Genomic DNA, 24,779 nt, shown 5'->3' with positions numbered 1-24,779 from the left:
TGTGCAAGGAACTGAAATGCCATCTGTGAAACAGTTACAACCACCAAAATAAGGAAGGCTTATTTTTCTATTTTACTTCAAAAGGAACAAATAAATTGGTCACCAGTCTTTGATAAGTTCTGGATTTGCCACATCTCCAGAAACCGTACAAATGGATAGTTCTTTTGTTTTACTTCAATTATTTATAACATGTATATCACATAAGGCAAATTCACTTCATGCTTTACTTAGTAAAATGGAAAAAAAAGCTTTCTCCAAAACTGGCACTAAGTTGTTAAGTTCTTAATAGCAAGGAGATACATCCAACTAAAAGCAGAATGAACACAGTCATAATACAAATCAAATCAAAATTATTTCCTTTATATCATCAGCAATGAGTAACTCCAGAGGTAGTATGGCAGAAACGAGCATGGATCCTATCAGGTCACAACCAATGAAGAAATTAAATTTATTTTTTTCTGTGGTTTTGACCATAAATTGCTTTACACATTTAGGACCTGAATAAAAACCACTCTCAGCAGAAATCTTGGCCCATTAATTCAACTGACATATCAATTTACAACTTTCAGGACTGCAGATATAAAAATGTAAAGTATAAAATTATGTAAGTTTGAAATGGTTTTAATCATATTCATTAAAAATATTTACATTTCCCAGTACTTACTTGACAAAACCCCCTTGCAATATAATTCTACTCTAAACTTTTATTTATAAAATGAGGCTCATTTATGAGATTTCAATGAATGTTATACTGCAAATTGCTTACATTCCGTAAAATATTTTAAGAACTTTTCATATCAAAGGTAGTTTATATTGGATTATCTGAAACCCAATAGTGCCCACAGATGAGCTTCTTATAATTCTTTTCATTAATGCTTGGAAAGCACTGTGAAAATGAAAAGTGCTGTTAAGTGCTATCACCTCCCTTAAGTTTTCACTTATACTGTGTGCACATTGTGAAATAAACACATATGCAGCATGTCCATGTTTTGATATGTATTTTTATTTCCCTGCAGTTTTCACTTATCAAGAACAAGTAACAGGGAAAGTTGTCTGAACTAGTGCATAAACAAACATTCTGAAACACCACTACACGTATCTAATTTACAAGAACCGTATAAAAAAAGTCACTAAAACACTACACTATGAAGGTGTCCAACGCTTACAGTCAGACTTTTTCCAACCCGTTACTTGCCTTGTAGCCACAGGAAAACTCTCCAAAATTGAAAAGACAATCTTGCCACAACCCTCCCCCCCTCCCAACACCTGGGATGGCTCGATATCTAGACTTCCAATAATTATTGCAATGATATGATGCAATACATACCTGGTAAAATATCCTTTATGTGGTGTGTTACAGTTTTAAAGCCAGTTAAAATATGCAGTCTTCAGATAAAATATTGTAATCCTTGAAAAATTTTCTTATCTGCACAGTTTAAATGTGCTAGATGCATAATTTTTCCTAGTCCGTTTTTCCTGTGTAATTATTTTTTATAAACTGGTATTATAAATAGAAATATACATTCAAAATATATGGAAAAGTGAGTTACTACATTAAATTTGCATGTATCGATCCATCCCTTTCCCCTGCACAGTAATAGAAAATACTATTTTGCCTTGAACTTCATATTTGACAGTGAAATGCCACTAGTATTTACCAAAAAGTCCATCTAGTCAAATTGTGAAACAAAATGAACCAAGTGAAAACTTTACAGTTCCTTTAGAAAAAAATTACAAGAATTTCATTTCCTAGCTATGAATCTTTAACTTTTTAGACACAAAGTTGGATTTATTTTTACAAGATACAAAATGTAAACATGGCAAAATAAATAGTTAAAACAAGTGATGCAGGATCCCATTTCATGCTCATGATCCCATTAAAGAATTATTTTTTAAAATCCATTCAGTTGCAAATTCAAGTGCAAAAGCATGATGATGAATATCTACTATTCAAGTAACAGAAATAATATTGATGATACAAATAAACTATTTTACAAGGTAGTGATTTTCCCAATTTTACAAAATATACATCATATATCGATTTAATATCTGATATACTGTAGTCCGTTTAGGTCCATTGTTACGCTCTGTGATCCAGAGTGTCACCTTTTGCATTCAGCTGGAATATGAATGAATGCACACCATCAGCACAGGTCAAAAGCCACATGTTTTAGGTTATGTCACTTCCATAGCTACTGTTGTCTCTGCTATTCCATTTAAGCCCAATCTTTCAGGTTCATGGTTCTCTCTAAAAAAAGGCAAAGCGTAAAATAAACATTAACGCTCTCCAGAATAAGTTATCAGTATTTACAAAATACTTTTTACATAACTACAACTAAACACGTACTTCACATGAATATTCCCCATTTTATCGTTTCTATACAGGAATGAGGACAAGTTTTTTCCAGCAAAGAAATCCTATTAATCCCTAATTACTTGATTATAACTGTTAACTTAGGAAACACAGTAATTTAACATAATATTTCACTAGAAGCCAATGACAAACTACTCATGAAATGTTAATACAGTATCATTCAGATTTTTTTCCCAATAGATGAAGCATAATATGCTCAAAAAGAATAATCATTAGAAGCATAGTATTACCTACTTTCCACCATAGTTTAATTTTATAGGTTTAAGGTGATGTGGTTATTAATTCATGCACCTCAACTATTTTCTGATTCACCGTTCTCATGTATTAGTATCATAGAAAGAAATATAAAAACATACCCTGAAATATATTATCACAGAGTTAGCTAATCCCAGAAGTCTCAATTTTAATATATACATAGAATAACTTACTTTCCTTTGTGTATGATAGTGAAGAGAACACAAATTTTGATTTGAAAAGTAAAGCTCTTACATGAAATTAGTAACAACTCCTCTAACCTTCCCAACTGTCTATGCTACAAAAAAGTAACAGAAGACTGAAACTTCTAAAATATTTTTTGATGTTTTTTTGGGGGGGTTTGATGGTTTCCAATTTGATGTGTTTTTCCCCCCTTGTTTTATATACTTCTGGTTGGCATTTAAACAACCTACTAGTGACCTCAAACAAAATAATCTAAGTCACTGAGCTCTCCACTAAGCATATCTCAGGATCTGTTAAAAAAGCATGACAATCAAAAGACATCCATTGCTCGAGCAGTTAAAAAAAGTCTTTTTCCTCCCACAGGATAGCCAGCAGAGAGGGATGGAATGGTACTGGAAATACACAAACACAAACACACACACACACACACACACACACACACACCTTGCTATGCTGCTGATGGCACTGCTAGGAGTAACCTTTGGCACTCTGTCCATACTGGCAGCAACTGTGGCAAGTTTTAAGGCTGTTGGCGATGGTGCTGAAGTCCGTGTATTGATATGCACATTGACTGGAGAAACAACACTGACATTATTGAGGTGCACTGCATTTGTCAGGCAGGAATTGTTCATGGGAAGTGTTTGAGGACTGCTTGTGCACAATGCTGGGATTAAGTGGTTTGTAGTGGTGTGGCCAACTGTCCTTACAAGTTGTACAGCGGAAATCCCTGGACTGGATGATAAAGCCATATTGGTGGAGTATAACGTTTTAGAGGTTCCTGAAGGAGAAAAAGAAAATCATTCAATTCATTATCATGAGACATTAATTAAACTCTCAAAAAATCAGGAGTTTAATAAGTCCAAACATTAGTATTCTAATTAAATAGCAAATTAATTTTCCACATAATGGCCTCTCCAAAGAGAGTTCCTGATCACAACATACTTACCTGTTACAACCTTCAAAGATACATCTTTCTATTTGGCATAAAGGACTTTACAAAGTATTCTGCTGCATCCCTATTTGGAAAGTAGGAAACAGTAGGGCAGAGAAGTCCTCTCTGGAGGTTGAGAGCACATGGAAATGATAGTTGGATTCTATCAGAATTTACACTTGTGCAAGAAGAAATCAGTGAGGAGGGGCAAAAAGGATCATGGGTATATGAAAAGCAAGTGGAAAAGCCTACAGTTTGAGTAGTACTTGAAGGCTGATAGGAACAGCAAGCCTTTGAGGACTCGGGGCAGTAAGAAGCAGACAAGGTTCCAGAGTAATACTGTATTTTAAGAGGAGGAGTCAGAGAAGGCAGTCTGATGAGTATGTGCTAGTGGGATGGTAAACCCCATTTCAAACTTATTGAGATATCAACCTGGATTTTATTTTGCCTTTTTATTACTGCATGGATAATTCCATGGTGATGGTTAGCAATTAGCTCAATACGTTTCCTAAGATGTGAGGCAACTGATAATACGTGGATAAAACTAGGCAAGGTGGAAGAGTTACACAGGACGGTATCTAGTGGGTGCAGGAGGAAAACAGGGAGCAGGCTATATGTGAATTCTAGAAAACATTCAGCTATTCCACCACACCTATCCATAGAAATTCTGAAGAGTCCTGACCGACTTCTTGTACAATGTTCTCCCCTTGCATTTAAATAATAAAAATCGTGGGGCGCCTGGGTGGCACAGCGGTTAAGCGTGTGCCTTCAGCTCAGGGCGTGATCCCGGCGTTAAGGGATCGAGCCCCACATCAGGCTCCTCCGCTATGAGCCTGCTTCTTCCTCTCCCACTCCCCCTGCTTGTGTTCCCTCTCTCGCTGGCTGTCTCTATCTCTGTCTAATAAATAATATCTTTAAAAAAAATAATAAAAATCGTATCTCCAATCACTGAGTTACAACTTAGAGCTAATACCACACGAAACCACAGGCTTACCTGAAGGCTGGACAACACCGTTTATGTTGTTGTGGCCAGTGTTCTGTTCCTTGGCTACCTCACTGCGACTTGGAACAGGCGCACTGACCACTGCAGATGCAGCAAAGTGGGCGCTGGCTGAGTCAAGTGTTTTAGACATACAGTCAGAGGTGCTTGAGCCCTGTAGATGAACGAAATTAAACTCTCAACTTTTCAGATGTGATTTCATGAATGTGAGTATTAAGAAATGGGCAAACCAAAAGGCAGTTGACTTTTTCATGCTGAACAGTTAGAGGTGTTCAGATTAAGCGATCTACGACTCCACAGACTATTTTTGGCATATGAAGCAGGGAAATGACTAAAAACTGGGAAGCAACTATTTTGGAGAAAGAACTAGGGAATTAAAAACCTCAAACCTTTAATACTCTACTAATTTTTCCAGTAAGTGTTAATGAATGCCTTTAAAAATACTTGACAATCTAAATACTATGGACAAAATGAAATCAAAGGAACTAACCATCATTTTTGTCACAATGTAAAAACATGTCTGGCCTAAGCCTGCAGGAGGCTAGTTACCCAAGAGATTCAGAAAAAGCAAACAAAGTTTAATGTCCATTCCTCTTGATTCTGTATGAAGCTGGTCAGCTGTTACTAACAGGCAATAGCTCTAGAATGTAGGCCAGTCCCAAATCCAACTGGATGCTAGAGGAGTGCTGAGGGGTCCTGATGTCACTAAGATCTTCATGCTGTTGGATTCAGGATTTCCAAGGTTAGTGTATTTAGTGATCCCCTGAGGATGAACTGAACTTCCATCAGCAGACGCTGGCCTGAGAGCTCAAAGAATACAACGAAGACTGAGCTCATCTCAGTTACTTCTTCAGAATTACTTTTAGAATTATAAAGCAACAAAACTTAAGACCTAAAACACTAGATATCTTTCCTTCAGATGGCTCAAATTTGAAACATACTTTTCACTTGCAGTTTTATTTTTAGTGGCTTAAACAACAGAACCGTATACAGTTCTGAAGGCCATGAGTTCAAAGTCAGTCTTACAGGGCTTATATCAAGGGGTTTGCAGAGTTACTTTCTTCTGGCAATTTCATAAGGTATTTTTATTCTTATCCCTAGTGTATTCATTTAATCATGCCTGGTGGCCATTTTTTTCTTCAGGGGAATATGATTCAAAGAGACAAGGGGCTATGTTGTTTAGGTTTACTGCATATAATTCAAGAGAATTACCTCTTAGCCCATGGGGCACATCCAAATGGCACTTAAACACACAGTTTAGGAAGTGGGTAGGAAAGTTATATTCTTGGAAAAAAACAAAACAAAACTGGGGCACCTGGGTGGCTCAGTCAGTTAAATGTCTGCTTTCAGCTTAGGTCATGAGCGTAGGGTCCTGGGACTGAGTCCTGCATTGGGCTCCCTGCTCAGCGGGGAGCCTGCTTCTCCCTCTCCCNGGGAGCCTGCTTCTCCCCCCCCCCTTTTCCCCCCCCCCCCCAACTCGTGCTCTCTCTAATAAATAAAAAAGGAAAAAAAAAAGTTTTGGGGAATGCAGGGGTGGGGATGATAGAGTACATAATTCCTTCTACAAATTCTCAATAACCCTTTAAAACAATGTAGTTTCTTTCCTAAATTACAAATACCATATTTGACTCTAGTACTTCCCTCATTAAATATAGTTTATCATGGTTATCCTCTGTGACTTGACTAAAATTGAAGAGAACTATGTAATTATGAAAGGAAAAAACAAGAATCACAACCGTGATTAAAAGCCAAGTTTACCTGTGCTTTTGGATGTGTCTGTTGCGAGGAATGCTGAGATTGCTGTTTCTGCTGAAGCTGAGCGAGCTGCTGCCGCTGCATCTGAACTAACTGCTGCTGATGGGTCTGAAACTGCTCTTCTGTGATACCCCCTGTTACTGGTAAAGGACATTCATTTCAGAAATAAGTGTGTTTTCAAGTACTTTTAACAACACAAGTAGAATACAATATAAAGTGATTGCACAATTAAGATGAAATGCAACTGCAAATCATACCACTGCAAAGAATCCAATAAAAAGCAAAAGTGGCTTATGCTAACATCCATGATCTTCTAATGTCACATGCTAAAAAAGTTCCTATATGTAGTGTTTACTGTATAACATAGTTCTAACATGAAGACTCTAACCATTTATTCAGAGTTAGTGTCTTTAAGATCACTCTTAGTTCACTATATCACGTGGTAACTATATAATGAGAAAATTTTTGATTTATTAATGCAAACAATAATAATGACTAAATGATAGCCTTCGTAAGAAAGCAGGACCATAAATGATCCTTATTGCTGGTTTCCATTTAAGATATTTTCTCTGATTACGAATCAGAGTAGAGGACAAAGATATTCATCTAGTATAACCATTAACTTAGTTTTCAGCCAATGGATTTGATGCTAAAATAAGTTGTATCTATATAAATATGGGCTAGAAATCAGAATTGTTCAGAAAATTAAAGGTAGAATGTATCCTCTGATGTAATCAATTATACTGTGTTAATAAAAGTAGATTTCAAGTAAAAATAAGACATCTAAAACTTTTGTTTACCAGATTAGCTAAGAAAAAGTTATAATAGGAAACATTTTTCTTCACTTTCATTCACTAGTTTTCAAGTAGATCACTGATAAACTGAGTTGAGGACACAAGCTATTTCCAAAGAAGTTAGTACATTATCAAAATCAAGAAATATTAAGTCCCATCAGAATACATCTACTACTAGAGTAATTTTGCTCTATTTTTCTTCATTGCTTTCTTTGCTCTCTCCCAACTATTTCTTTTAATCAGCAGATATTTACTATCTACGATGATGCAGAGTGCTACATTAAGAGTTAAGTGAATACAGGGCAAAATAAACTAAAAGGGTCCCCACTACAAAGTCCTGCGGTGTGGTTGGAAAGAAAAGATCCGTAAAAAGAAATACCAACTAATATGAGTCAACCTTTAAATGCAACTAAGCAATCAAATCAACAGGACCTAAAGGGGTTTAGCTAGAAGACTACACCCTCAACATAGGCTACTTAACTACCCCCCACCCCCAAGTTTCCCATTTGGTACAATTACAAATGAGAAAATTTTAAAAATGTGATGGTAAATTAGACATATATAAGTTATGAATAATACAGTCTATTTCCTATGAAAAGGGAGTTAGGCCTCAGAGATGGATAAAACATTAGATATGCCTTCATTTCTGTTCTGCAACATTATCATCTAAATTTGTATTGGACTATGAAGAAAAAACAGTTCTTAGATTGCAATTTTATTTTTAGAAGATTAAAAGACCTGGGGCTACAACAGTGCTCACTCTAAAATTTTAATATTACCTGTATTTTTGAAGTACACATTAGTTATCTTACTGAATTACCAACAAAATCAAATGCTTTTCGTTTGCACATGTTAAATTCACTGCAAGTGTTCTATTTTTAAATGAAAAAAATATTTTTAATTCTAAATTTACAATCTTCAAAATCAAATGAAAATGTGAAGTATTCATGAATTTCCAGCTGTTTGAAAACCTTGGGAAAGAGATGAAAAATAGTTTATTAGATAAAAGGCAGGAAGGAAAAATCTTAAGTTAAACCCAAATAAATCTGTTTAAAGTCTTATGTGTACAAAGAGTGTGCCAATTCAAATGAAATGGACTTGGAATCTGGTGTTAGCGTGGTTTACTTCCTCAAATCCAGGATTATGTTCATCTAGAGCTAAATTTTTGTTGTGGTGAAAAGGCGGGGCACGTTACAGAGATTAAGTGAGGAATAAACCAAGTTAAATGAATATACTTTTAATGGCTATTTCAAAATTGAGAGAGAAATGAGAACATTGAGAATCTTCTCCAAAATCTTTTAATTTAGAAAGTCATGAGTGAGATAGAAATATGTACCTAAATTAGTAGAAAGAACAAAAAACAATTTTTAATTAAAAAAATTACTTTTGGTTGGTAGTCCCTGACTAACAAAGTATTGCCAAACTATAGGTGTTCTACTTGCTTTCATATGGACAGATATCATTTACATATATATTAAAGAGAAATGCTGATAAGACTTCCTCTTTTGGGGAAGTAGGGATATGTCTACTTATTGAGTTGAGACCATTAATTTGCTCAGGAACCCCATCCATTTCCCCACAGAAAACACATTAAAATCCCAAAACGACTCAATCCAAATTATTCAAATTAAGGGTCAGTGTTTCCTAACCTTTGTAAACCTAGGCTGACTTATGATACCAAAAATTTCATCCTTGATCCCATTACTGGTTGAGAATCACTGATATAAACTCTATTTAATTCTATAATATGGTTATGCTTTAAAAAATGACATTTATTTTTTTCTCTTTCCCTCAACTCAAACGTAGCATGTTATATTCATTCTTGCCATCTAGTCCTTTCTTCCCTATAAAGTTTTGTGCTTGAAAATAAGCTGATGTTCCTCATTCAGAATTTTCTAGAGCATTGTGTAGAATTATTTCAACTCTTTAGACAAAAAGAGCAATTAGGAGTTGTGGCACAGAATTGAGACACATACAAAACCCCCTTTCTAACTAACCTCTTTCCTTTTGTTAGGGTGAACAGAAAGTGGTAAGAAATGTATGATTTTAATGGCACAGGCACAGTACTGAATTTTCATTCTTAGGGTTGACTTAATGGTAGGTAGAGGTAGGTAACTTGGTAGGTAATTTGATTGAAAGCACCTTCTCTACTGATTATTCTTCCTTTCATAAATTACTCAAATACTTTCACAAGAAATTTACTTTATACACTGACTTGCACTCATTAAAAGGCAAACATTAAAACACATTAGGAAAAGGTTGCAGTTGTAGTGTGAAGAAATCTACTTAGAAATGAGAGAGGATGGGGGGGCCCAACCTTGGGGGTGCTGTAGTGGCAAAAAGGGGAATTGGGAATGTACAAAAAAGAAACCTACCTTCTCCTGCTTAGAGCCAAGCCAAGTTCTTTTCACTAGTTGCTCATAGGTTGCTAGCTTAAAACTGAAATTTATGCTGGTCATAAATCTACCCTACCCTGCCCCTACAAGTCCTTTCAGTTTAAAAGTAACCACAAATCTGACTGTTTTGTGAAGGGAGTAGTATTTCACTAATCTAGACAGATGGGAAGTGTCCTTTTACCGGAGTAATAAGTTTTCCAAATCTCTGTGGTTAATATAGGCTAATAGATATACAAATTATAGAATTTTTCTTTTTATATATGGCAAATACATCATTCTATACATTAGTGGTGTACATGCATTTCAAATATTTTGTGTGTATAACCAATAGTCTGTTTTTCACCAAAGCCCCTGATGTTTCTGGCTATTTTTTTTTTTTCTTTTGTAATATCTGGCTCCTTACTCATCTTAGATTTATCAGTTGCTTTACTCACCAGATGAACCCATGTATTTTTTGTTAGAATACTTGTCACCATCCTTGGAATGTTGATTCTGTTTTCAAAATTCCTAGGCATTCCTCACTTCATCTTTCAGGGATGTGGTTCCTGTATGGTGGTCTGCTAGGCTGACCCCTTTATCATCTTTCCCTCCCATATTCTTACAGTGATCTATCAAAAACATACTCAAGGTATCTCCACTATGTTTTACACTGGTTTAATAATTCTAAAGCTCTAGATCGCTGTTTCTTAAACTTGGGCCCACACAAGTATTCTTGAGTATGTGGGAAATCTTTACAAGCATTTGCTAACTTTTCTTTTGTTGATAAACTAAGAAAATAAGTTTAATAGAAACAAATTCTGGATCTTCTGGATGACCATCTCACAATAGGGTATGAACACAGGATTTTTGTGCTCGTGTGTGCCTTTTAAAAATTATCTTTTAACGCAGTGTTTCTTTAAGTGGGCTAATACAATGTGTGTTCTTGGGAAGCTACGGATTTTTTTAAACACTAGCCTAGACCAAGTTTTCATAGTTTAATGAAGAATATCTAATATGGTAGTAAAGATTATCTAAAAGTCAAAATGAATATACTATTATCCAGTATTTCTTCATGTACAGGGTAGCTCTTTGTTACAAAAGTCTTATACGCTTTACTGAAGCAATGCTGACTATATGCATTTTTGTTTGTTTTAAAAGACAGATCTGGGGCTGATGGGGGTAGGGAAGACAGACAACCTATTTTAAACCTTGTAGATCTTAGCAAGGAGTCAGGTGAAAGTTCACATAAACCATCGGAGCTACTGTGTGGATAAATCTTTCAATCCTTGAAAGTTGACATTATTTGTCTAGGACTATACATATCCCATAATGGAACTCTCAGTTAAAGGGAAGCTAATGAATAGACTGCTAAGCTGTGGGGGTACAAAGGGTGAAGATCGGAGGTGAAGTCAGGGGTAAAGGGTGAGGGGATGAAGAATGAGGAACAAATGAAATGTGAAAATAAAGAAAATAAAGACCCATTTAAGGGGTGCTTGGCTGGCTCAGTTGTTAGAGCGTGTGACTCTTGATCTGGGGGTTATAGGTTCGAGTCCAACATTTGGTGCAAAGATTGCTTTAAAAGAAAATCTTTAAAGGACCCATTTAAACTTCTGATACCCAACCTAAATAGTTACAACTGAAATTTCAGTATTATTTCCTTTAGTAGTCAAACTAAAATCTTTTAATTCCTGAAATCTGAATCTACTTCTCATACCTCTGGAAGAAACCCTAAGTCAAAAATGAATCCTTTTGAGTACCTTAGCTAGCTGTGAAAATGTAGTTTCACCTATTCAAAAACTTTCACACTTGCATACGTTTTATGGCAATTTAAGAAAGAATGGGAAAAGATGGGGCGCCTGGGTGGCTCAGTCTGTTGGGCATCTGCCTTCAGCTCGGGTCGTGGTCCTAGGGTCCTTGGGATCAAGCCCTGTGTCAGGCTCCCTGCTCAGCGGGAGTCTGCTTCTCCCTCTTCAGCACAGCTTGTGCTCTCTCTCTATCTCTCTCTCTTCCTCTCAAATAAATAAATGAGATCTTTGGGTGGGGGGGGGAGTATGGGAAAAGAAACTGAAAAAATTAAAAAATCAGGAATTTCTCTTGGAAAACTGTCCAAAATGCTGGTGTTCTTACAAATTGGTAATGTTAAGATATTTGCAGCTGGTCAAAAAGGCTGCTGGTATCTATTTAATATATGAAGACAAATGAGGGGAAAAAAATGCTCACTGCAATCATGTGCTAGTCAAAAGTTAGGTTAAATGTAAATTAATCCAGCTCTTGAAGTCTGAACAAGCAACGCTAGCTTTCTCCTTCCTTCCATCATTCATTTTAAAAAGTAATCTTTACACCCAATGTGGGGCTTGAACTCACAACCGTGAGATCAAGAGTCACATGCTCTACCAACTGAGCCTGCCAGGTGCCCCAAGGAAAGCTACTTTTAGATGTGCAATACATTTTGTTAAGTTTTGTATTTAAGAACATATCTCAAAAGAACAGTTAAATAATACTTCAGTTTCAAATGGCTAAAAACTTATCATCTATTTATATAAAGAATGTAATACTTGCCATGTGCTGTAAGATTCCTGAAAGGATTACTGTCTTGTAAAACTGCAACTGTTAAACACTTAACATAGTGCTTTGCATATAATAATTCAAAATAATTATGTGTAAAATTAGTTTTCCTTGATTATTCACTTGCTATGTTCAGCACAATCTATCTTTCCTTTCTCTGCCCTGCTTCTATTCTTTGAGAAGACTTTTTCAACTAAGAAAACAGATCTTCATTTTACTTAATAGGTAAAAGGACATGTGTCTGCTTTAAGACGAAGTCTTCAGTTTTAGCTCATCTAATATCTAGGACATACATTTCAATTTATTTAAGTCCTTTAAGTATGATATCAAAAATAACAATTAGAATATATTTAGAATGCAGGGATTATGACTTGAAAAATATTAACTGGGTTATTAACAACATAAAAGAAAATTCTTTACCACTAGCCCTCAAGTTCAATGTGATATAAATAAATATTACTGTCAAGTGTATCAGATTTCTATTTCTGATTAAACCCTTTATTTGTTGAGATTTCCCAGCTGTGAAACAGAAAATTCAGTACTTATAATTTGTCTAGTTCAGTGATACACTCTGTAAGGTAAAAATATGGTCCTATTGGTCAGTCTTGTTACTCTTAAAGACAAACACACTTTCATGACCAAGCCCACTAAGAATAAGGAGAAGGCAACAGTATTAATAAAGGCATAAAGATTAAAAAAAAACAAAAACAGACAAGTGTTCAATTCTTTTGTCTATGTCCTTCAAACATTAAACTACCAACTTTCTAAAAACTCCTACACCCTTCTCTTTAAGTCGATGAAGGAATTCCTATCAATATTTACTGAACTGTAATGGAATCCACTTAAATTATCTAACCAGAACTGAGACTATGTAATGAATAGAACTGGTACAAATGGGTACTTAAAACTGTCACAGCTTTTGAACTGTTCATAAAAATGTTGTTAAAAGACTTGTTCCATTATTCATTTATATACCTGTGCCTAGTATTTTGAAACAAAACAAATGTATTTAAAAAAACCCCAAAAACCTTGTGGGCTCAATGACTAGAGGATCACAGCTGAGAAGGAAAACTTCAAACAAAATCCTTTACTCTAGCAACAGAATTAAATATATATTTGAAAATTTCTATTTAAAAACACTGATTCTAGGGGCACCTGGGTGGCTCAGTCGGTTAAGCATCTGCTTATGATCCCAGGATTCTGGGATGGAGTCCCGCATCGGGCTCCTTGCTCAGTGGGGAGCCTGCTTCTCCCTTTGCGTACTGCTCCCCCCGTTTGTACTCTTGCTCTCTGTCAAATAAATAAAATAAATAAATAAAATCTTTAAAAAAACAAAACACTGATTCTAATGTAGTTTGGTTAGGTTGCTTAAGTCTTGAAATTTGTCAAGGAAAGAAGGAAATGGTACTATGTTGAGAACACTAAAAAATTAAGACAGGAAGTATACAGACCCAAAAGACTTATTATTTTTTTAATGGTAGGGGAAAGGCAAAAATTAAAAGACTTTACTGTCAATGATGTTAACATCACATATTTGTCACTTAAGTTACCTGAAAAGTGCATGTGTGCCTAAGATACTTTAAATGCTTATTTTGGGCTGGTCTATTATGTTAGTGTCATAAAATTCTAGAGCTAATTATTATGGAATTATTTAAGTTATGGTAAGTTATATTCTTGATCAATGCATAAAACGATGATACAATGATGATACAATAACATACACAACCAATGCATATTTTCTGGAAAAGAGTCAAGTCAAATCCTTCTGGAGTTTACTGGGAATGTACAATAGAAAGCTACAAATATCTGGCCATGTTCAAATTGAGATGAAACATAAAATCATTTTTTTTGGTATGGTACACACTGTTAGAGAAGAAACTCAATCTACTATCAAATCTAACTATAAATGCCTACATTGAGATGTTTTTAAACTCCCGCTTTGGCTTTTGAGTAATTTTTGATACAGGAATTCCAGTTCAGTTAAATAACTTGAACACTGTCATGGAGTTGGCAGAAAAAAAAAAATCTGACCTAATATTCGTCAACTCCTACTACCTTTAGATTTCTAAGAAGGTTGCCACCACAAATCATATTCGGTATTTATCTATTTGAGCTTCAAAAGCTCATTAAACTTCACAGATTCATGAACTTTATACAATGGGATACGATTTTCCTTACCTAAGTTTGTTTATGAGAAAATTAACCAACTAATATGGAGGAACAACATGTCAACTTCTAATCAAACGAATCCAATTTTCTATTATAATCTTTAAACAGATAAATGTCTACGTCAAGTTTAAAAACAAGCAGGAACAAAAAAAAGACAACATGACTGAGACCAAATTTCAAACTAAAATGATTTACAACCACTTTAAAGAGGTTTAACATAATTTTGCATAGTAAAATGTACCATCCAGGAAATAATTCAGAAATACATATGTTTTCTAGAAAGAAGGGATATCAAACAGTGTAAGTCAAGTCACATCTAGTTTTGTCTCTGGATACCAAGCAGTGGTTGTATATATAAGGATATTAAAAATTATACCTACTTGTATATATGTGATAAAGAGAAGACTATCCATAGAGGAAAACAAATCAAAATTACATTTTAGATTGTCTAGATATTATACATTATCTACAATGTACACGTCATAAAAATATTCAATTAATTTGGGCACAGCGTTTCTTAAAGTGAAAAATGCTCTCCGATCTCAATCAGAGGGAAGCTACCAGACAAAATTACAACTATTCATGGGGAGCTTCTTAACAAATCATTTTTCAGAAAGAAAGCTTTCAATGGTACTCTTGAGGAGCAATGCCTACATCTGAACAAAGCTAATATACAAAAAAAGAAAACTTTAAGAAGTGCATGCTATGGCTATGAAGATCTGGTAGCAGCTTATAACCACTTTGCCCACAGGGATCTCCTTATGCATTCTGCCTACACATTCACCATACCAGACACACATATTCAAAATATGTCAGGGTTTTAGAGCTATTAGGACATTGTTTATAATGTGAAACACACCAGTAAGGTTCAGTTTCTTAGGCTGGATAAAAAGTGTAGTAAGTTAAGGTAAAACATTCCTTTCTTCAGCGGGATTATGAAAACAAACCTTCAAAATTTACCCTGAGCACTTAGCACTTATTTAGTGGATAATTAAAATCAAGGAGAAAAAAAGAGCAGGGTATAGTCTGAACACAGTGACAGCTTACCTGATATGCCATTCTTGCTGGTGTTCAATAAAGCTACAGATGCTGCAGAAACTCTTTTATTGTTCACAGTCTGCCCTGATTTTCTTGAGGTACATTCTTCACTATCACTGTCCTGTAAATTTAGTAGCCTTGGCTGGAAACACTGTAGTCGACATGATCTGATATTGCTTAATATTTCAGAAAGGGACAGTCTATTTTCACAATGTTTACTGGAAGCATTGGTCCGAGTGAAATTAGAAGAAAAGTCTATAGTTTGGGAAGAGCTTGAAAAACCATTCAGCATTTCAGGGTCTATCTGTTTCAAGACTGGGTCATGTTCTGTGGATATTCGGTCCATTATGACCCTGAGAAACAATATAAAATGAAATATTATCTGGAAGAACTTAAAAACATTTTCTCTAATAAACAAAAACGAGGCCAAAACAAATAGTTTACCTTCCACCTCTGCCAATTCGCCTCCTTGCAAATCCTATACATCTTCTTGGGACTGTGAGTGTTGTAAGGCAATGCCTGTATCTCAATTTATCCAAATCTGCCAAATCTGAATTTTCAAATGAGTGGTTAGCTTGGTCCAAACGAGGCTGAAAAGAAAGAAAAAAATTAAAACTCATGGAGTAAATCTGAAATGAAGAAAAGTTAAATCATGATAAAGTACAGCATTAGCAGAGCAATTAAAATTTATAAATAAAAATGTAAAACTGATGTTTAAATGATACTAACCAGATAAAATTTTATAAAACTGAATCAAAAGTTCACTCAGCAAAATAACTCAAATTCAATTTAATTTTTTAGGGTATATTTTAGAAGAAATACATCTTTAAAGAATAATATGGTTTTTAAGATCTATGTAAAAAAGTAAAGATAGTAAATTTAGTAATGTATAGGCTTCCTACTGAGATAAACCAAAAGGAAAAATTTTTTTGAACCAAAAATTGTACTTTAAGCATGTATGGGTCAGGCTGACAATTCTTTAACATTTCTCTACCTTTTTATAATAATTTTCTCTTTCTCTCATTAGCATAACTTGTAAATAACTTTCTACCTCTTCTATGCTAAACACACACACACACCCTGAAATGTTGGAAGAGTAGGTGTTTACCATGAATACAGCAAGACAAATGGCCTCTTTAAGTCATATCTGAAAGCTATCCTCATAACTCTATAGTTAGGTATACCTTATCTGAAAACCTGAGCATCTGGGAGTGAGGGTCACTCCTGATATAATGTTGCACCAAAACCTGACTTAAGAGCATAAAGCAATTTCTAAGTGTGTCAAAAAATCTGAATATAATTATTATATAAAATATTGCCATGAGGAAAGTTTAAAAATGATTCGTTTGTTTGATCCTTACTTGGTATGTATGTATAAGATGGACCTGCCTAAAATAAATTTTAATAAGCAGCAACCATCAAAATTTTGGGGTGCCTGGGTGGCTCAGTTGGTTAAGCGGCCAACTCTTGATTTCAGCTCAGGGTCATGAGATCCAGCTCATCGGTCAGGCTCTGCACTGAGCAGGGAGTCTGCTTCAGGATTCTCTCTCCCTCTGCCCCTCCCCCACTGCCCACATGTGCGCTCTCTCTCTCTCAAATAAATAAATAAATCTTAAAAAAAATTTCAATTAGAGATTCTGGGTTTACCTAACTCTAGCAGTGACAATAATTTTCATAATTATTACACTAAGCTACAGTTCAAGCCCAAAGTAAAACTAAATTTCTAAAATTTAGAATTTTAAATTATCAATTTCCAAGTAAAGGATTCTGATATTTCTAAATATCCTCTGAAAGGACTCAGTACCTCTGAGCATCTTTTATTGGTATGTGTATAGGGGATAGTAAATAAAAAACGCCAACAGACTTCCCATTTTTTGATCAAGACTAAGTTACCTTGACATGCGTTACCTATTAATTCCAGTTCACAAAAACGCTACAAAAACATAAAGTTCTTACAGCATAATACTGGCATCCTGCTCGCCTCCTGAAAGCACAGGGACCATCAGGATCATTTTCTTCTTCAGGTTCTGATACTGGGGATGGTACCTAGAAAAAAGAGGCATGAGACATTCCATTTAGGAGTTACCAAAAGTCAACAGATCAATCTTTGTAGTGGTCTAAAATCAGAATCTGATCACGAACAGTAAATCACTCCTACACTACATATAGTAGGCAGTACATTCCCCCAAACAGTTAAACACTAGCACATGTTTTCTATGGTTAAACATGATTATTTGGGATAGATTAGTTCTTGCAGAGAAGTCAACACAGTATTGTATAATTGCTTCTGAACATGTAAGTACCCAAGAATTATTACTGAGTTTTTATATACCCCACTTATATTTTATGAATGATGTATGTGGCCATAAATATTTACTTTTTGACAGTTATGTTTCACCTACAGGTAGATGTATTTTTATACAATAACTTTCTCTCTCTGTAATAAAGCCATAAACTAGGAAGTAAAAAAGGCTTATGAATAGTGTACCCCCCAAAGCCATTACAGGTCATACATTTTTCTCAAAGGGAGTCCCTTATTTCCCTACTCATGTTAAAAAATCACTTTTTTAAAAAAGTTTTTATTTAAATTCCAGTTAGTTAACATACAGTGCAATATTAGTTTCAGACGTACAGTTTAGTAAAAACACTTTTTAAACTTAGCAGATCAGAAGCAGAAAATTAGAAGAGGAAAGAAGACTTGCAGACTGGCTACAGAGAGAAGTGATAAGCCCACAACCTGACAGCAAAAGAAAAAAAGACTTTCAAAAAGCTATCACATAATTAAAAAGCATTCTGCTTGGAACCATGCGATCTAGATGAAATATCCCTATATATATAATGTTTGAGTTACCACCTGGGGCAACACTGATCCATTAGAGCAAACTTTATAAATGTCATAAAAAATGGATTAATATATAAATATACCCTGATACAGCGGAAAAATAATATGATTTAGATAAATTTCTACCCATAATGGTTAAAATTAAAAAAAAAAAAGTTTTGGTACTTAAGTTTCAGTAGTTCCGTAATTTCACTTTGGAGTACATCTGTTTTTCTGACAACGCTGGCTCAACCATATTTACTTGCAAATTTTGAACCTCACAAATCCCTCTCTTCCTATTTTGAGAGGAAAAATGTGTTCTCCACATTATTTCCAAACTGTGGTAATTACCACTGAGCAGGGTCATCCAGGGGAGAAAGGCATTTGTTTGAGGTTCCAATATACCTCCACCAACCCTATGGGGGAGACATAGAAACAGTAAGATGGGGCTGATTCTTTTTCCCGGGGAACCAAGACCCACACCTGAAATTTGAAAGGAAATCCCAAATGTGAATTTTATACTTTGGTTCCTTTGCAGATCATCTACCTCTTCTAAAATACACACAGGGAAGCATTACAAACAAAGTCTTAGAAATTCTCTGCAAAAAGTATACCACCCCTTTGTCCTGACCACCCACCTCCCCAAGAGTGGATTCCAGTATTTAGTCTGAGACATAGGAAAAGAGAGTTGATATTAGGAGAATCAGAAACACGATTAAGAAAAGACAGGGTTTTTAATTCTGCTCTTCTGCAAATCAGTTGGTTAAGTCTGAAGTTAAAGCGTTTGTTCTCTTAAGGCTCCCTAAATCCTTTGTTCCTTGTTTACTGGACAAAGAAGAAACATGATTATTTTAATGATTTTTTTAGCAATGAAATCCTGATTTTGTGAGAGCTACACCCTAAATAGCTGCCTCACTGTATAATGTCCAACTATATAGGCAAAGACTCATTTTTTAGCAACAAGGGGATATCATTATAAAAATTAATGTCGGTTTTTAAAGACTAGTAAAAGGATTCAGAGGAACTAAAAGTTTCAAAATACAATTTGATTTTGAAATTTTCACGTGGGTTTGAGGGCTGGGTACTATATAAATAAACACAAGAATTCAGAACAGAAAAAAAAGTCCCTTAATGCATGAGGAATATATGATTAGTATGTGAGTGTGCCCTGCCATCAGGGTGCTGGACTGATTTCAGCAAGAAAGGAAAGGTTTCTACAGCTCTTAATATCCCATGTGTCATTCTTAAAGGGCTGGAGGTGTAAAGCAAAACTTTGTAAGCTCTCCTGAGTACTACCAATATAAAGCTATTATTGAAATATAATAAACCATGTCATATTCTTACTTAAAATTTTTTAATCATGTCCCAGTATATATAATGTAGTAGAAGCCATTTGCCACCTGGCTACTACTCCGCCAAGCATCATGCTGTTCAACCTCTCTTCCCCTCTGTGTTTTATGCTCCAGCAATGCCAAACTGCTAGCAGTTCTCACTCATGCTGTTTCCTCTGCCTACAGCCCCTCCCTACTCTTTCTATATGGAAAAGTACTATTTGTTAGTACATTATTTCCTCATTCCTTCAAAATGGCCATGTCCCATGGCTCTTCAAAGCACTGAGTAATGAATTATTTCATTAAGTGCTTTTCAAGAGTATACTAAATTAAACATACCTTTGTGTATTTGTTACAATCCAGATAAATGCTAAAAAATTATCTATAAATTAGTGACAGAAGAGTAAAAAAAAAAAAAACCATAATCTAGTCAAAGAGGGCACATTTTACGCTTTTATGTAAACTCTAGATTTTAAATAGTTAAAACCATAAACTGTTTTATACATAGTCTTGCTTCCAGAGGTATCTGTAATGTTGGTTTAAAAGTTTTTTCTTTTGGGGCGCCTGGGTGGCTCAGTCGTTAAGCGTCTGCCTTTCACTCAGGGCATGATCCCAGAGTCCTGGGATCAAGCCCCACATCGGGCGCCTCCACTGGGAGCCTGCTTCTTCTTCTCCCACTCCCCCTGACTGTGTTCTCCTTCTCTCTGGCTGTCTCTCTCTCTGTCAAATAAATAAATAAAAATCTTAAAAAAAAAAAAGTTTTTTCTTTTAAACCAATGAAGTAAATATGTTAAAATATAATAACACGTATTTGTTATATAGCATTCTCTTTAGGTTGCCTATACCATATAGAAAAAAGAAAAGGGTATTGCTAGATGAGGTGCTAACCTATAAATATGTATTTATCTTTTAAAATTGATCCTTTAATATACAAAGGTCTTGTTTTAAAAATAGCACTTGTGAAAGTAAAATTTAGATTTTAAAATTGCCAACATTTTGCTATAAATTATTGTAATATAAACCAAAGAACTGTCTTCACAATTTACAACTTGAATCAGTTCTTCTAAATCTTTAAAATTAAGTGGTTATCGCCAAAGCAGCAAAATTTACATTAAAAGTTGTAAAATAAATGTTGGTGGAATATAGGAAAAAAAGGAATTATTATTGATGAATATTTACAATTATGTATTAACTATCTTAAAATATTGATAATCCATTTCTAATAGTCTCCTTTAAATACAGTGGGAAAGAATAGTTAATGTTCATTTTTATAAAAGGGAAAACTGAAAACCACCTAAATGCTCCACCGAGGGTAAATTCTACCCAACTGATAGAAAATAATGGAAAGTAAATACCATTTCAGTGGCCACACAAATAATGTGGAAATGTATATATACTATATAACATTAGGTGAAGAAAGTAAGAATCAAAACTAAGAGGTCAATTATGTTTCAAAATATAGCAATATAAAAGACTAAGAGGAAATGTCTTTAAAATAGTTTTAAAACAAGCACCTGTGGAAATTCATCTTCATCTGAGCTGTGAAAGTCATATTGCTTAATATCACTCTTATTGATCACAGGCAATGTCTCAGGAGTGGGTTGCTGAGATGTTATCAAAGCCTCTGCTTTAGGCTTCTTTGGGTACTTCTTCTTTTGACGAACCACATCAGAAGCCTCTTCTTTCAAAGACAAATGATGAGGGTGCTGTTTACATGACGATTTTCCCCCCAAAAGGAAGAAATGAAAATCATTTTAGAAATCATGAAAAACTATACTGCTCTTTGAAAAACATACATTTTTACCCAGGAGGTGATTTTATTTACTGTTTTTAATATGCAAAAATTATGTGATAATAAATTGAAAAAATGTTTTACTTTTTGCAAGTTATGATTAAAAATCATAATGGTACTTAATTTGCTTTTTCTATTATTATTTATACTTAAATTAAGATGTTAGTGATTTTTAATAATTGCTCTATTATTATGCAATCCAGCATTTAAAAGTACTTAAGTTCAATTTTATTTAAATCCACTGTATTAATAACTAACAATTTTATTTTCAAAATAACTTGTATTAGAGTATAAATTCATTATTTCTACACTTATTTCCAATTTTTAAAAATTTCTACAGCTGGTAATTTTTTTGAGAAAAATAAGTTTAACTAATTAGAAAAAAACTTTTACTTTTTTAGAATGCATAATTACTGCCTCAACTGAACAATAATCAAACTGTTCTCAAGTACCCCAGAGTTCTGTGACAGCACTTGAGAGGCCATCTGGCAAGAGACTGACTGATGGGGTGGGTTTCCAGCCCCCCTTGCTCTCCACTCAGCCAAGAAGCTCTGCTTCTGTTTTTAACATAACAGTATTCCCTTTAATAAGTAGGAATCTACTACTTGAAAAGTTTGAAAATGATTGTTCTAAGCACCAAAGTACAAGCAACATGAAAATGAAAAAATATTTAGGAAGTTCTACATTTTCCCATGTAATCCACATTTTTGTTAAAACAACTGCAGGGTCAAAAATGGTATGCACAATGAAAATGTTGCTTAAATGGCAAATTATGTAGTGATATAACTAGGTTTCATACAATGGATATAGCTATGACATCAAAAAGAAAACTCCTACCTCTTAGAAACTACCTATATTTTAAGGTGGGATGTGTGACCAAGTAAATAAAGTTAACTATGTATAATGAATGGGGTAGAGCAACGGTGGATGCAACCTTATCTCTAAAACTCATAAACAGGGTGTTTATTCTTACAGATGATCTAAAATAAGAATCAATATGTAATAAAAGCTAATTCTGTCACAGTAATTTCAGGTTGAGATCTCATATTCTACGCCTACCAATCATACACCTGAAAAAAAGTACTGGTTTATATAAAATGGATTTTAAGAAATAACTTAGAAAATTACATTTACTGCACTGGTAATTTTTGGCTATAGAGGCAAGTGTGATTTAAAAAGAATCAGGTAGGTGGGCTAGATGCCTGTGATGAATAAGAAAGAACTTTGGTGTTTAAATTGACATCAGTTGAATAAAAGAAGGAGTCTTCCTGCTCCACATTCTTCTTTGACCTTTAAAGAATGAACCCATGAAAAATAAGAATTGTGTACATTTTTAAAAGATGAATTTTCCACAAACACCCTATGTTGCTTTTAAAGTCTTACTACATAGTAAAGCTCTACTATATAGTCAATACCTATTTCTTATTTAAATCTAAGCTCCTTAAAGTTTTATTAATTTTTTATTATTTCTCAATTGAATAATTAAGGTACCATGTGAATACTGAATAAATATAATTCCTTTAAGTCTAAGAGACTAAAATTATCATGGAGTCTAGCTCTTTCTCTTAGGAAGAAAACAGGATCTGGAAGTTACTGGACTACATCAAATTACTGCAAGTAGACAGCAGCTGATAAATGCTGGTAATGGAAATGATGATGAAAATAAGAATAACTTTCAATAGTCTCTATGAAGAAGGCTTTAATCTTAAGATTTCTGAAGCCTGCCACTATAACACAGGGTTTGTTAAGGCTAGTGATAACAAATAAACTTTAATTTACCCATATTCTGTATGTATAGTGAACAGCACATGGTTTTTGGTTGTTAGACCTGGACCTAAACCTCGAATCAGCCCCTTATCAGCTATATGATCTAGAAGTCACACAGGGGTAAAATCTATGTCAAAGGACTGCTGTAAGGATTAATAAGTTAATATGTATGTAAAAATTCCTAGCAAAGTGCTTGGCAAATAGTAAGAACACCACATGTTAATTACGTTTTTCCTTAACCAAACTATACTAAAACAACTGATGAAACCAGCAATTGTCTGATCAATATTACCATATGTGCTTCTCCCCGAAGGATATTCACCTTAGTTTTACATTCTTGGACTTTGTGATGATTTCCATTATGAAGAGTTGCTGGAGTGGCATATAACTCTTTGTCTGATCTATTGATTTTCACTTCATTAAGGATTTCACCACCGTAGTCTCCCAAATGATATCTTGGAAAGGTGACAAAATATAAGAAAACGTTTTTATAGTTCAAAAATAAAACAATGATATCACAATGAACTGGGATAGAACTAATAAAATAGAACCAACAATTAATCAGATTATTCTTAAAAGAGAAAATTTATAGGAATAAAGAAGTTCATATTTGGGATTTAGTAAAAACCAACCAACAAAAAAACCCCAAAAAATCTCTAAGAGACACAGAAGACAAATTTCTCATATATTTAATATTTTCAAATACTGGGAAATGATGTTTAGAATGCTTACCTCAGCAATCACATAAAATACTGTTGGGTTTAGTATAGTTTATTTAGTTATACAGGAAAATGACTATTACATTAGAGAACACTTTTTTTTTTTTTTAAGTATTTACTTATCCATTCTAGAGATGGAGTGCACACAGGAGGGGGGAGTGCAGAGGGACAGGAAAGAGAGAATCTCCAACAGACTCCCTGTTGAGCATGGAGTCCTTTGCTGAAGGGGGCTTGATCCCAGGACGCTGAGATTATGAGACCTGAGCTGAAATTAAGATCTGGATGTTTAACTGCCTGAGCCACCCAGGTGCCCCACAGAGAACACATTGTTAAAATGCGCTGAAACCAAAAAATGCTTTTTACCTAGTCAGAAAATAAAATCATTTAAACATTAATTTCCCTCAAATTTTAATGGAAACTTTAATAAAAAGAATGGTCAAAATGATCCCCGGATTCTTTTCTATTAAATAAAATTCAATGATTCTGAAAAAAAATATTAAGTGTATTAGAGGATCTATACATATTACACACAAAAATATTCCCCAAATTTACAATCCAAACTGATTTTTAAACTAGTTTTAAAAAAAAATAGTAATAAGAATTCTTCAAAAAATGTAGATTTTGTTTGAGAATCTATTTCAATTGTTTTAAAGCTAGGCAAAAAACAAACAAACAAACAAAAAAACCATACCATTTGGTTATATTTTGCCCATCATTTGGCTTAAGCTGGGATTAGTAAATAACAGTAGCAATGTTACCTTTTCTCCACAACTTCTAAGGTTAAGTGCAATAATTCTCGTTTTGTTTTCTCTCTTCTCTTAATCATTTCCAAAATCGTTATGGCTCTACTAAACTCTCGTCTCAATTTCAACATCTTTTCATAAGAGGCTTCATCATTCTTACGATTCTA

At 34.4% G+C, this 24,779-nt stretch overlaps 1 protein-coding gene across 4 annotated transcripts in view; it reads right to left on the bottom strand.

The window, feature by feature from the left end:
* Positions 1-339: 339 nt before the first annotated feature.
* The window catches only part of EPC2 (enhancer of polycomb homolog 2), a 118,710-nt gene continuing 94,270 nt past the window's right edge, over positions 340-24,779 (bottom strand). For 2 of the 4 annotated variants that reach the window (XM_034654552.1, XM_034654548.1), the window contains 10 exons: positions 24,628-24,776; positions 23,473-23,605; positions 21,106-21,297; positions 17,396-17,485; positions 15,884-16,029; positions 15,449-15,792; positions 6,502-6,638; positions 4,738-4,897; positions 3,257-3,590; positions 340-2,248 (listed from right to left, as the gene is read on the bottom strand). In XM_034654552.1, coding sequence (XP_034510443.1) covers positions 2,176-2,248; positions 3,257-3,590; positions 4,738-4,897; positions 6,502-6,638; positions 15,449-15,792; positions 15,884-16,029; positions 17,396-17,485; positions 21,106-21,297; positions 23,473-23,605; positions 24,628-24,776 — 1,758 coding nt within the window. In that variant the 3' untranslated portion in view covers positions 340-2,175. The remainder of the gene's footprint in view (positions 2,249-3,256; positions 3,591-4,737; positions 4,898-6,501; positions 6,639-15,448; positions 15,793-15,883; positions 16,030-17,395; positions 17,486-21,105; positions 21,298-23,472; positions 23,606-24,627; positions 24,777-24,779) is intronic. The other 2 variants (XM_034654549.1, XM_034654550.1) reach the window with 2 other exon arrangements.

The sequence above is a fragment of the Ailuropoda melanoleuca genome, chromosome 2 (genome assembly GCF_002007445.2).
Source record: "Ailuropoda melanoleuca isolate Jingjing chromosome 2, ASM200744v2, whole genome shotgun sequence".
Taxonomy (NCBI): Eukaryota; Metazoa; Chordata; class Mammalia; order Carnivora; family Ursidae; genus Ailuropoda; species Ailuropoda melanoleuca.
Note: the sequence above shows the minus strand (reverse complement) of the source record. Positions and strands in the feature narration are given on the sequence as shown.